Below are 14,089 nucleotides of genomic sequence, written 5' to 3'. Positions count from 1 at the left end.
CTGAAGGAAAAGGATCTTTTCAGTATAAAGCGCCTTGGATTCAAAATGTTGTTAGGGGTGAAGTAAATACTATGAATCAAAAATTCTGAAGAGGATTTGTAATGCCTGATGGAAGATCTTTCATCCCAATGCAAGACTCGGGATTTCAGAAGACCATTTAGCCCATAATTGCTGAGCCTGCATGAGAGTGGGGGAAATAACCATCAGCGTCAAGAACAGTTCCATCACGTGTGACTCACCTTGATCGATAGATCGATACATCAAATAAATATCCAGAAACTTGTGAATGGGCAAAATGCTCAGAAGACTCTTGCAGTGAGGGAAGTCTGAGACAGGAGTTATCTAATCACCTAAAATATCAACAGGTGTCGCTTTTGCAAACTACACTACTAATTCCATGTCACTATCTGCTGTCACGCTGAAGTGTGCCTGAGCAAAATGGTACCATTTATGATTGACAGCCTTGGCCAGAAGATGGTCACTCAACTGATCTAGTTCATCTACGCATTGGAAAAAAAATAGAAAAAAGGCTGGGAAGATGTAAATAATAAAAACCAACCAACAAAACAAAAAAAACCCCAACAAACCAAAAAGTTAGCAAATTCTGATGTTCTGCAAATGGAGATGGAGACTGGCAGCTGAGAAGGCAACAGGAGATTTGTTGTTTGCGTTGTTTCTGAAGTATTTGGGGAATCAAGTGGCAATTGTGGCTGTAGGAATGTTAAAAATCAATTTTTGGTTCCTTTGGGAGTTGGCAATCAACCTGCAGCACATCTATGGGACCACAGGAGGGTAAGGACTTTCGCAAAGCCGCAGCCGAAACGTGATATTCACATGACTGAAATGACTGGAAGCCACCTCAGGGCTGATGTGTGCTCCGAGGTGTGCCACAACAGCAGATAACGTACCGCAGCCCGAGCAGCTCACCGGCGTGAGAAAGAGGGAAAGGGGAATTGCTTAGATCACGGCTGACACAGCAGCTGGAAACGGTGAAAGAGCCCGCAAGGGGGGTTTTTTAAAATTCTTCGGGGCAAAAAAAATACAACACATGGAAAAAAGTCTTCTGAAAAATAAAACAAATGTGTATGTAGATGTGCATGTGTAGATAGCCATGCATAGGTGTATGATGCACATCATTGATACACATGTAAAAATAAAGCAACCCATACACACACCCACACCCTGATTATCTGCTATTCTTGTCTAAACTGGCAAAGGCCAAAAGTTCTCCCAAACACATGGTGATGGAAATTGTCAGCCATGACAAAATGCTGAGGAAATTGCTTTAGACTGTCATTTGGATACAGCAAATCGGTCCAGCTGTTTGAGTTGTTGATTATTCTTCAAGTGAAAAGAGAACAAAAAATGCAAGATACCTTTGTCTCATACCCTGCACAAAGGACTCTTCTGCAAAGATCAGTTGAAGCTAGTTTAAAATGCTTTTAAATACTGTGGAAATCAGAGAATGCCTAACAATCTGCTCTACCGAATTTGGCTGTTGTTGCTTTGTGGGTGCCATTAACTTAAATGAGTATAAAACAGGTATTTTCAGGGGCAAAATCGTTTTTGTCATTCCAGTAAGACAGAAGCACAATTCTAGTGAGAGAGCGGCGTTTTTGGAGGATGGTCCGTTAGTGTAACTGAGTAATTTCAGGAAATTACAATACTGTAAGTCAAACAAGTAATAAACATGCTCTCTAGGAGGCGGCTGGATTGTAGCCCCATGGGTTACACCAGTAATTGTAAGCACCGATGCTTCATAACTGTGCACAGAGTTTAAGGCATAGGCGACGAGGCTGGTTCAAAAGGCGCACGTGCATCTTCGGGGATTCTCCAGGCCTATCTGAGTGCATAAAACACGCAAACGGCACAAGTGTAAAGAGCTTATATCCCTCTGCTAAATGCCGTCTTCTATGGCACTGCCCCAGATGGGATATGGAGCTGCACGGAGCATCGGTCCAACCCAGAAGGGTGTTTCTCATGCTCTGAGGAAGCCGCTTTGTAATAGGCTTTTAATACAATATTAATTCATTCCTGCCCCGTCCCTCCCACTTTTCACAACTCATTTTTGATGAAAGGACCAAACAAATTGCTGGAGATACAATTAAGTGTAGAACCGTGGAAGAAACGGTGCTTTTGCTTCGCTTTGCTTTTTGACACGGGACGGAGCTAGGGGAAAGCCCTGTGTCGTGGTTGTATGTTTGTAACAAGCAGCCGTCACAAGGCTGCTCCTGGCACGCTGTCACTCGACTGACAGCCTCGAAAGTGTACTTCTTGCCATTTTCAAGCATGGTATTTTGCAACATGAAGAGGCAAAAGTGGCTGTGTATTTTGAGTCACTAACCAAACCACTGCTAACTCCAATAAGGATTGAAATTCAGTGGCAGGTGACTCTGAACAAGGACTGATCTGAAGGAGGTATTCATAAAGGAAAAAAAGAAATGAAAACCACAGAGAGCGCGAGTTTGGGAGAAAATCATTTGGAAAAAGGACTGGGAAAGGGGTTCCACTCTTATAATGGCAGGGACTCCTGGCCACATTTGGGTATGGCTGTTTGTTTCTGTGGTCTGAGGAAACGCCGGAGGGCTTTGGGTAATGACGGGAGGCCTTGATTTCCCAGGCACGGATCAGCGAAATATGTTCCTACTCATGGCTGCACCAGGTAGTTCTGGATTACAAAAGATTTCTTTAGTTAACGAGCCAGCCAAGGCGATGCTACCTCATGCATATCACCGAGTCACCGCCGGCCTTCTCTGCCCCAGCCCCATCCCTCTCGCAAATCTTACGCCAAACTCTCCGTCTACCTCAGCTTTGCCCTTGAAAAAGCAGAATTTGGCGATTAAAGCCGCACACGGACCCTCGCCGCCGGTCCTGCCGCCCCCGGGAGGTGTGCGGTCGGGGCGGGGGAGGGTCCCGACCGGCCCTGCCTCCGGCTGCCCTTGGGACAAACGCTGCCAAATTTCTTTCTGCATCACCTCTGCTCCATGGGACGCCGCGTCCCCGCCGGGGGGTGGGTAGGTGGGAGGAGGAGGAGGAAGAGGAGGAGGGACAGGCTGTTCCGCAGCCGTACCTGGCCGGGGCAGGGCTCCCCTCGGGCAGGACCGGGGGGGGGCGGGGGATGGACCTGCCGCCCGCCGGCGCCGCCAAGGTCACCGCCGCGGCTCTTCCCCGGTCCCTTCGGCCGCCTCTGCCCGGGCGCGGAGACTTGAGAGTTTAAAGAGGCTTTTCTTCCCCGGGAGCGGCGCCCGGGGGGGAAGGGGCAGGGGCAGGAGAAGGAAGGAGGGGCGGGCGGGGAGAGGCTGGCAGGGCAGGAGCCGGGCGGGGTGCTGGCTCCAACTGGAAAAGAACCGGTCCCAGCCCAGCCGGGGGAAGCTGCGGGAGAGGCGTCAGCGCCCGGGCAGAGCACACCGGACCGGGTCCCGCTGCCGGACCGAGCAGCCGCCGCCCGCCATGGGCACGGCGCCTCCCGTCAGTCCGGCGGCCCCGACGGGGCGGGCGGCGGGAGGGGTCCGGGCCGGGGGCGCAGCGGGAGGGACGCGGGGCTGTTCGGAGCGGGAGGATCTGCCCCGCTGTCACCTGTGGACTGGGCGGGGGGAGGGTTGGTGGATGGAGGGCTGGGGACCTTGGTGGGGCGCCCTAGGATGGGGGTCGGGGAGGAGGGGGTGAAGGCACCAGGATTTGGGGGAGACAGCGATGCAGAGCCAGGTTTTGCAGTGGGCATGGCTTCCCCGAGCTGCGGTCTTGCGGGGCGACCCCCTAATTCTGAGTTTGTGCTGTAGGGTGGGTCTGTGAAGGCAGGGAAGATGCCAGAAGGGGAGAAAACGAGGCAATGTAAGCAAGAAGAGAGGCGGCAGCAGAAAGAAGAGGAGCGGGAAGGTCTCATCGAATTCTACGGTTCCTACCAGGAGCTATTCCAATTCTTCTGCAGCAACACCACCATCCATGGGGCTATCCGCCTGGTGTGCTCCAAAAAGAATAAGATGAAGACAGCCTTCTGGTCCGTTCTCTTCTTTCTCACCTTCGGCTTAATGTACTGGCAGTTTGGGATCCTCTACAGGGAGTATTTCAGCTACCCTGTCAACCTCAACCTCAACCTTAACTCCGACAGGCTGACTTTCCCAGCCGTGACGCTGTGCACCCTCAATCCATACAGGTAAGAAATAGGCTCCCAGAGCTGACGACTGCCTTGACTTTTGTGGGCGTAGGATAAAAGCATGTACTCTTGTTCTCCTCGTGGTCCTTGAGTGTCCCCATCTGTAGTAGTGCTGGTGGCAAGAATGTCCTGAATCACCCCATCTTATTCTGAGCTGTTTATGTGCATACAGCCCTAAACCTGCAAGCTCCACTCTCCCCACCCTATAGGTACAGTGCCATCCGGAAGAAGCTGGATGAGCTGGACCAAATCACCCATCAGACACTGCTAGACCTGTATGACTACAACATGTCTCTGGCACGAAGTGATTGGTCCACGCTGTCCACGCAAAAGCGTAGCTCAAGGAGCCTGCTCCACCATGTCCAGCGCCATCCGCTACGAAGGCAGAAGCGGGATAACTTAGTCAACTTGCCAGAAAACAGTCCCTCGGTGGACAAGAATGACTGGAAAATTGGCTTTGTTCTGGTGAGTTCCCTAGATATCCTCTGTCCTACCCACTCCGGTCTCTGCCTAGCTACTTCTGTCTTGTTGGACCCTTAGCCATACCTTTCCCTATGTAGAAGTCTGATTAATCTGCATTGGCTTTTGCTAATAACAGATAAAGGTAGAGCCGAATCCTTTCCCCAATGCAATCCTGCTCCCCAAGACCTGTTCCTGTCCATGTGGGCCCCAGGAGACTCGTACACATCAGTGCCCCATCTTTTCCTAGGTAGGGCAGGGAAACCTTGTCCTTCCTGAAGGCTGCACCAGCCTTTCAGTTGCCTTTTGGCAAGACATTTATTAACATCAACCGCAGTGTTGCCCAATAATAGCAAAGGGGAAAGTATTGGATGGCTGTGGGCCACGTGAGTGAAATGTGGTCATGGTCTCATTTGCTCCTAGGTAGCAGCTTCTTCGCCCTAGGGTATCTGTGTTTGCATTTAAAAAGGCAGTGGAGGACTGAAGCTAATGGCTTGCCAGTTAACTAGAGTTCCCACAGGATCACAGACCTCTTTCTGGACACACCCTGAAGGAAGGGCTCCCCACACAAGAATTCAAAGCTTCTGGTTTAGAATTTATGTGCAGCAGATCACCCTGCACACCTCACTGCGACCCGCTGCCTCCTGGCTTTTATACAGCGTTGCTCCTTCACCTGGTGTTTCCCTTCCACCGAGGAGCTGCCCCGGGTTTGCTTTTCCCCATCCTGCTGATCACCTCTTCGTCGAGTGCAGGAGCCCTGCGGAGCTCATCCACTCACACAAGTTCTTCTCCTGCGGCTGCTGAGGGAATACAGCTAATCCACAGCCACAGCTTCACCTCTTGGACAAGCCTTCCCTGACACAGCTGGTTTTCTCCTTTTTTTCTTAACAGTGCAGTGAAAACAACAAGGACTGTTTCCATCAGGCGTACTCCTCCGGGGTGGATGCCGTGCGGGAATGGTACAGCTTTCACTATATCAATATCCTGGCGCAGATGCCTGATGCGAAAGCCCTGGATGAGTCTGACTTTGAGAATTTCATCTATGCTTGCCGCTTCAATGAAGCAACGTGTGACAAGGCGTAAGTGGTGGAAACATCCCACCGTGTCTTCCTAACAGCACCCCTATTTTGTGCCTGGGCCCGAGGGGAATTAAAGAAACCCGCATTAGAGAACCTCTTTCCCAAGGTGGGGGTGTTCCTTGTTCAGTTCCCGTTGTCTCAGATGATGTCTCTTGAGTCTTTCCTGTGGGTTGTGCTCACCAGAGGCACAGTTTCTGTCACCTGAAACTATGGACCTCAGAGGATGGTTTCTCCTTTTCCTGTGTTTCACATGAATGAAATGGTTGTGCTGGTACGAACTCCAGTGTGGGTACAGATGTACAATGTAGAAGTCTCTTTATTCTGCTCTCTACAGTGGTGAAGTGGTACGTATCACTCCACATACAGGAGGAGGAAAAAAGAGTTGTTACCAAAAAAAATAAAAAAACCATCCCACTTCTCTCCTGCCACGATGGTCAAAAAGCCCCGAAGAGGTAGTGAAATGAAACCCATCAATAAGGGAGGAAAAGGGCTAGGAAGAGCTAAGAGTTTTGTCAATGTTAGGATGATAATACAGTAATTGCTAGTACTGCTAAAACCCACTTGGGCTCTTGAGAGTTAGCACTATGAAAAACCTGGTGTAAAAACCTGTCCAGCTCCAGGACATTTTTTACAGCACATTTTAATTGCTTTTCCCGGTTCAAGCGAGTTTACATAACAAATACTGCCCATCTGCTGTAAGCCCCTCTCCCTGCAGGTGGAAAACACAGTCACTCCCTTCAGAAGCCCTTCCCCACGGTCTCTCAGCCCTTCTCACCCCATGTGAATGTTTCTGTTCCCGTCTCAGGAATTACACCCACTTCCACCATCCCTTGTATGGGAACTGCTATACCTTTAACGACAACAGCAGCAGCCTGTGGACCTCCTCACTGCCTGGGATCAATAACGGTGGGTGAGAGGCACGCTTTGGTGAGTAAGAACAGCTCTGCTCTGTCTTCCTGGGAGGAGTTACGGGCATCCTGCTGCACTTTCGCTGGGGGTGGCAGATAGCAGCCCTGCTCTGTCTCGTCCAAGCTCTGTTTTCACCCATGTGGAGATGGCTGTCTCATGGATGTGGCTGTCCCTCGCTGCTGCCCCACTGAACTCTCTCTCTCCCATTAGTGCCTGATCCTTATGTCTGTTGCTCCCTCTGGACCTGTGCTGGCCCTTCCTGAAGTCCCCTGTTGAGCTGCAGTGCTGTGCTCCTGAGATCCTGATCTTGGCCTCCTCCTTCCTCATTTTCCTGTTTCCAGCAACTGACCTGCTTGTGTTCTCAAACATCCAGAAACCTCTCTAGGCCCAGTCTTCTGACTTTTCTTCCATCTGTCTCCAAGTCTCTCCATGAAATCTCTCTCAATTCCTGGTTCTGCTTTTTCTAAGCCACAGTGAAGAAATCCAGTTTTCTCCTGGAGCCTCCAGATTTATCTCTGGCCCCTCTCCAGCCACCCTCCATTGCTGACCAGCTTTGGTGCAGCCCTGGTTGATGTTTCTCTTCCTTTATCTCTTACGGACTCACTTCTAACCATTCTGCTCACTCTCTTCTCCCGCACGATGGCTGGCCATGACGTCCCTTGCTCTCCAACATTCCCTCAGGTCTCTCTCTGGTGGTGCGCACCGAACAGAATGATTTCATCCCTCTGTTGTCCACGGTGACAGGAGCCAGGGTCATGGTCCACGATCAGAATGAGCCAGCCTTCATGGATGATGGGGGTTTCAATGTGCGTCCGGGTATTGAGACCTCCATCAGCATGAGAAAGGTGAGGAAGCAGCAGGGGTAAGCAGCGGGGATATGAACTTCAGCGGGGGAGGATTAACTTAGTAGATAGATACAGATGGGTTGTCATGGACTCCGTGTGTGTTTAAGAGAGAGGATTAATCACATGGAGTGAAAGGAAGGAAGAAGAGGAGCTTACTGGACTAGACGAGAAGCATTTGATTGCAATTTATTAGTGAACAATGAAATGGAGGCAAGGAGGGGAAGCTGGCGTCCAGAGGCATAAAGAGCAGATAACTGATGGACAAGCAGCGAGTGGCATGGAAGTGTAGAAGACACACAGCAAAATGCCAGTCGTTCTGTGTAATGGCCATTTGATATTCTAGGAGATGACTGTGCGTCTTGGGGGCAGTTACAGTGATTGCACAGAGGATGGCAGTGATGTGCCAGTGCAAAATCTGTACTCATCCCGCTACACTGAACAGGTAATTCATTATCACTGGTCCCGTGCCAGCTTGTTACCCTACTTTCCTGAAATGCTTCAGTCCCCTAACAGCCCCGCCTCTCTGTGGGCGCTGTTAATAGTATGAGGTGATACAAGCTGCAGTGGGTTTGGTTCCCTTGCTCAGCCTTTTCCACCTCATATCCCTCCAGGTCTGCATTCGCTCCTGCTTTCAGCTCAACATGGTAGAGCGCTGTGGCTGTGCATATTACTTCTATCCCTTACCCGATAGAGCAGAGTACTGTGACTACACAAAGCACGTGGCCTGGGGTAAGTGGACAGGAGGAATAGTAAAGCTCATGCCCACCTGAACCTTTTTTGGTCCACCTCATGTCCCAGTACATCTCCTCGTTGTCTTCAATGAGCTTCCTGGTGTGTGACATCCAAAAGACACTCTTCTCTTGGATGATTAGTCCCTCTGAGCCTGTGGAAGGAAACCTCTGGATTCCCCTCACTGTTGCACATCACCTTTTGTGTACAGATACTGTGAGCTTACCTGGATTTACTTTCTCTGCTGCTCAGGCTACTGCTATTACAAACTCCTGGCTGAATTCAAAGCTGACGTGCTGGGCTGTTTCCACAAATGTCGGAAACCTTGCAAGTAAGTTTGATCATTGGTAGTGAACTCTTTATTCCTAGAGGTGTCGGAAAGCACTCGCTGACCAGGGCAAAAGCTCGAGTCAATAGCTGAGCTGCAACCTGAAGTGATACTTCTCCCATCAGGAAGCCAAAATGGCTGAGGAGCATCAGTGTCGGCTCAGGGGTGAGCTCCTGAGGACTGTGCAGAAGCTCAGTGGGAAGTGGGCAGAACTTCAGCATGGGAGGGAGTTTCCAGGTGTATCTGGGGATTGAGAGACCTGGCCTTGAGGCTCCTACAGCTTCAACAGCTAACACGGCCTCTTGTCTTCCAGAATGACAGAATACCAGCTGTCAGCTGGATACTCCCGCTGGCCTTCTGCTGTCTCAGAGGTAAGGAGAGGGTTTCCTGACTCCCCAGCACTGCTCCGAACTCCCATTTAGTCCTTCCTCAAATGGTGCCAAACCTACAGGAGGTGACTGTGGTCATGTAATGCAATTTATTGCACTTTCATTTCAGGACTGGGTTTTTTACATGCTTTCACAACAGAACAAATACAATATCACATCCAAGAGGTGAGAGCCCCTTAATAGAGGTTGCATCCGAACCAGAAACCATCCCAGTGGAGTGTGTGTGTCGGGGGGTCATAGTTCAGATTAAATCAGTTATGGGAAGAGATAAGGCATGGGATCCGTGGACAAGGCCAGTGGATTTGAGCCAGAGTAGAAATAAACTGAGACTTCGGCAAGGACTGGGAATCCAAGCAAAGAGTCTGAAAGGGGCCAGCTGCTAGCATGAAAATAGTAAGCCCCAGGCTGCTGCTGTGTGGTCTGGAGTCATGGTAAGGGCTAGTGGAAGAGTGGGAAGCAGAGCCACACAGGAGCTTGTGCTTGCCAACGCTGGCTGCCACAAACATTGGGTTTCACAGCCCAGTCTCAGAAGTGCATTGTAAGTACCAAAGATTGTATTTAGTGCAGAATGAAGCGTCAAGATGGGGAAAAGCTTCTGGGTGGTATACATGGGAGGAGGACGGGGGGCAGAAGGGGACAGAGAAGACAATTAAGTTGGTGGAGAAATGCAGAGATTGCAGATTTGGGGTTACTGAGCCCCATCTTTCATTTACAGGAATGGTGTTGCCAAAGTGAATATCTTTTTTGAGGAGTGGAACTACAAGACCAATGGGGAGTCGCCAGCCTTCACGGTACGCACTTTACTGCCACATCCTCTCTAGCCACTCCTTCCCCTGCAGTGTCACTCTGTATTGGCAGGCCTTCATTCCAGCAGCATTGCTGGATATCCAGTCTCTTTTGCTGTGGCAGGGTGGGAGGAACCCCCCAGTGCCATGAGGGCACTGTGAGTGGGAGCAGGCCGGGAGGTAAAAGGCTGGAACAAGGGTTGTCCTCATGGCCCTTTCTCCATCTCTTGCAGGTAGTGACTCTGCTGTCCCAGCTTGGGAACCAGTGGAGTCTCTGGTTCGGATCCTCAGTCCTGTCTGTGATGGAGCTTGCAGAGCTGATTCTGGATTTCATCGCCATCACCTTTATCTTGGCCTTACGCTGGTTCCGCTCCCGGCAGCAGCTCTCCCCACCAGGGCCCCCTCCAAACAGTCACAATAACTCTGCTTTCCAAGACGAGGCGCCAGGTCTCAGTCCTCCACACCACTTCACTGTTAAGGCTGTAGTGACCATGCTGCCATCCTACAACAGCCTGGAACTGCGTGGGCTGAGCAGGGATGGTGATATGGGACACGAGTGAGGCAAGGCTTATTCCACAGTTCGACAGGTGGCAATTGGAACAGAGGTGGCATGCTTTCTCTGTGGGACCTGCATTTCCTTACTTCTGGGGTGCTCTACCTGGACCTTGCAGCAGAAGACTGCACTGTGGTTGGTCTGGGTTCATTGCTTTCACTACTGTAGGTGAATTCTTCGGTCTCATAAAATACTATTGCTCTGGGGGATCACCAGGGATAAGAACTGATCTAGTGTATGTATGGGGGAGATGTGAGCTTGGTTTCCTTCCACTCATTACACGTGCACACCTAGACATGCCTGCGTGCTTTCTTTTCCCTGCAGCAAGGATGCTGCCACAGTTCTGGTCTGTCGCTAATTAAAGAGGTTTGGCAGGTGTGACTGGCCTCCTCTGTGGTATGACAAGGGACAGGAATGACATCTCAGCTGGGGTACAAGTCTCTCCACAGGCTGAGTTTGTTAAGCATTCCCTAAGGTTGGGAAGTGGTTGCTCTTTCCTAGTTCTTAATGTACCAGCTTTGATCCGAAGACTAAGCCACCCACCCTCCCCTCCCAGAAGGGGAGAGGCTACTTGTAGAGCCACTGACATAATCTCAATGTATGTCATGGACAATACTCTGAGGAGGTGGTTGACACTTTCTGCCACTCTTAGGTTTGGACAAAACACCCCTGGCATAATAAGATCTCCCTTTTTAAGCTGCCTATGTGGCACTGGTAGATCTTAGCTGTATAGAAGTCTCCTTCCTTGTGATATACCATACACACGTATGCGCAGCTATTTGACCAAAGCATTCGGGATAAACTGATCTCTACGTAGGAGCTATGGAAACAAAGCGCACCCTCAAAAACATCCCAAACGTTATCTCTGCTGCCATGAGATTCTGCAAAAGAGGCTCAGAATAGCACAGGTCATGCAGTGCCTGCTCTGCCCCACTCATCCCTTCTCTGGTTCACCCAGAGAGGCTCTGCTGAGGATTGTGAAGCACAGGAGAAGCGCTGCAGGCTTTAATCGAAGATCCTTTCAGAGAAAGCTTTAGCCTATTGGAATGGACTGTGTAGGCAAATCAAGGCCAGGACAAAGATAGTCCTCTTCTCGGGAACTAATTGGGGATCTTCACATAAGAGCACACATCTTATTTCTTGCAGTAAGTTTGCCATTCTATTTTTTTTTACAAATACTCAGACTTCTGCTGCAATGGTGTTTACACAGCACTTTGTGTGGTATCAAGAGAGCAAGGGTGATGTCCTTAACAAACAGGATTATCCACTTGACCAGAAACAAACACAGATACCAGAATTTAAGCATGTAGTTTAGGCAAAGACTTGTGGTACCATGTACCAAATCACACTGCAAACAGTCTCTTTTGAATTTAAGAACTAGTTAATCATAACAAAAGAAAAACTTCAGATATTTTAAAAATTAAGGTAGATACACTGCCCTTGGGAAGATGGAGGATTTTACCACAGTATATAAACTGTTGCCTAATTCTTCCCTTTGAGATGTTAAACACATGCTTGCTGTACTGCTCCTGCCTTGATTACCTATATGCACTTTTCACTTCCCAGCAGAGAGTGATTTTCTTCTTCCTCACGGACACGAACATTATATTCTTTATTACACAAATATTCATGGGGTTTTTTTTTCAAACTTTATCCCAGTGCTCAGCTGATGATGCTTGTCTGAAAGTGAAGATGATGTCTCTCCACTAGGAATAGAAGTGATTCAGGGGTGTCCTTCAGCAAGGGGGGCAGCCCGTCAGGAAGGAGAGGCCTGCAACCGCAGGCACTTGGAGGTGTGGGAACTTGTATTCCCCCTGGGAGGTCCCCACTGGAAAAAAAACAGGATTTCTACAAACATGAAAAAAAAAAAAATCCACTTGCTGTGTTTATGGGCGATTTTAGATGAAGTAAAAGAGGGTGAGTAATGAAAGAACGAAATCTCGAAGTTGTCTTAATGAAAGGACTTTCACGTTCTATAAAAACACTGTCCAAGAGGCAGTTAAAAAGCTAGGTTTAGTGGCTAAAACAAACAAACAAGTAACTTTGCTCACAATTAAAACAAGAAAGAAAGGCAAATAGAGGAGTTAGGATGCTGCACCCATAGCCCAGTACTTGGTCATGAACTCAGTACTACAGACTGCCGCCTTAGGTAGTTTCTAGTACAGGAATGAACAAAAACCTGACACTGGACACATAAAGCTGTTTGCTTCACAAACCACCTCCAAATCAAGAAAGGAGAAAAAGCGGGTGCAACACCTAAAGCAGTCTGTGTATATCATAAATGTACAATGATTCATATGTTGAGCATGATCTTTCCAGAATATCTAGAGTAAGACACGATTCTTCCCATCACACGGTACCTTGTGATAACCATAAAATTAGTGTGACCCACTGCATCACGCATAATTAAGTGGGTAATTAAAGGAAGATTAATCAGAAGCATAACTACTTGAAACATTAAATTCTCTCCAACGTCATAAAGAAATATAGCTTCAAAGAGCTATAAAGAAATATAGCTGTAGGTGGTGGTGATGTATTCCCCTAGGGGAAGCTCGCACCGTATTATTTCTTTCTTCTGTAGAAGTGTTAAAATGCAAAAAAATGGGCTTTGACTGATGAACTCAGAGTAATGGCCCCATTCTGGGTAGCTGTAAATCCAGAGTTAAAAGCCTGTACAAATATGAAGTTGTTATACAAGATTAGCCCTTCCTACCCTAAGGATCAGTGCAAAAATTGCCCTCTTGGGAGAAATCAGATGATCCTCCCAGGAACATCCCTATACATCTTGTAGGATGACAAGACCACAAAATATCAGCTCAACAAACGTTTCAGGTCTGGCTGGAAACAAGAGGCAAGTCCACCAGTCCTGGCATGAGAGTGAGGAAAATTGAGTGTTTCACTGAGAATATGAAATACTAGAGAAAAGGGGAGAAAGTGTGCATTTAGAGAGATTCATCAGTTGGCAAAAGGCAAATTAAAGGTCTGAGCTGTTGTACATGAGGAGAAAGTTCAGGCGATATAAATGCTCAGTAATCATAGGTATGTTAGAAACATAGCACAGTTATTTGGAGGACACAGAAAACATGGAAGGAGCAACTGTAGGTCATACAACACTGACGAAAAGCAAGTTTCATCTTTTTTGGACTGCCATGCAAGGGCAAGGCAGAGAAGTAGGAACAAAAGTGCTTGAAGGGGGAAGGGAAGTGCACGAGGGGAGAAATAATTTTGTGGGTAAGTTGGAGTATTAAGGTGGTTTGGTTTGCAGGAGTAAGCAGTACAGAAGTGTGTAGTTCCATGTGCTTAAGAACGCAGATGAGGAAAAGGAAGGTTTATACAATGGGGTAATTACAGAGGGAGAAAAGCGATGAGTGTTTAGGAGCTTAAAAACAATAGCAGAGGAACTGTGGAAGTGTTTGTTGCTGCTGAAATACAAGGAAAGAGACATGAGGTCTTTTGGGATGTGGAACAACCCACAGAGACAAAGTACAAAGGGCCCCGGGGTCTGTGGGACCACAGTGGTGGCAGACATTTGCAAGTTGATTGAGGGCTAAGAGCATTTGGAAGTCATGTAGCAGCAGAGAAAAGGGATACAGTCAGTCTGGGAAATGCCGGGACACTGAAGGTTGAGGGCTCCAACTGTGAGATCAGATGAATTTGGAGGATCTGAGAACTTCTAGAAAAACTTGGAGTGTAGTGGGACTGGGGGAACAGAATAAAAGTACTGGAAGAAAGTGAAGAATGGGCTAGCCACTCTAGGAAGGAGGAAAATTAAGCAGAGGACAGTTCAGAAGGCAGGGAACACAAGGACAGAGCACCACAGGCAGGCAGGCCCTGCCATCTGCTGAAAACTTATTCCTTAT

General features: G+C 48.6%; 1 protein-coding gene across 2 annotated transcripts; it reads left to right on the top strand.

Annotated features, from left to right (window-relative positions):
* Positions 1-3,285: 3,285 nt before the first annotated feature.
* On the top strand, positions 3,286-10,609 carry SCNN1A (sodium channel epithelial 1 subunit alpha). Of its 2 annotated transcripts, XM_074593081.1 has the most exons (14): positions 3,302-3,468; positions 3,780-3,997; positions 4,109-4,153; positions 4,363-4,618; positions 5,504-5,691; positions 6,497-6,597; positions 7,282-7,445; positions 7,789-7,887; positions 8,057-8,174; positions 8,427-8,505; positions 8,816-8,873; positions 9,001-9,056; positions 9,607-9,682; positions 9,910-10,607. In XM_074593081.1, exons 1-14 carry the CDS (start codon positions 3,451-3,453, stop codon positions 10,234-10,236), a joined length of 1,803 nt encoding a protein of 600 aa, XP_074449182.1. In that variant the 5' UTR covers positions 3,302-3,450; the 3' UTR covers positions 10,237-10,607. The 2 variants fall into 2 exon arrangements, with proteins under 2 accessions (XP_074449172.1, XP_074449182.1); XM_074593071.1 differs by having other exon boundaries at positions 3,286-3,468; positions 3,780-4,153; positions 9,910-10,609.
* The last annotated feature ends 3,480 nt before the right edge of the window (positions 10,610-14,089 follow it).

This window comes from Larus michahellis, chromosome 1 (assembly GCF_964199755.1).
Source record: "Larus michahellis chromosome 1, bLarMic1.1, whole genome shotgun sequence".
Taxonomy (NCBI): Eukaryota; Metazoa; Chordata; class Aves; order Charadriiformes; family Laridae; genus Larus; species Larus michahellis.
Note: the sequence above shows the minus strand (reverse complement) of the source record. Positions and strands in the feature narration are given on the sequence as shown.

What these genes read in the sequence shown, in the direction of transcription:
- SCNN1A (XM_074593071.1), top strand. An exon ending in TGCACCCTCAATCCATACAG is followed by an intron (nt 4,154 to 4,362) that starts GTAAGAAATAGG and finishes CCCACCCTATAG; the next exon opens with GTACAGTGCCATCCGGAAGA. An exon ending in AAATGTCGGAAACCTTGCAA is followed by an intron (nt 8,506 to 8,815) that starts GTAAGTTTGATC and finishes CTTGTCTTCCAG; the next exon opens with AATGACAGAATACCAGCTGT.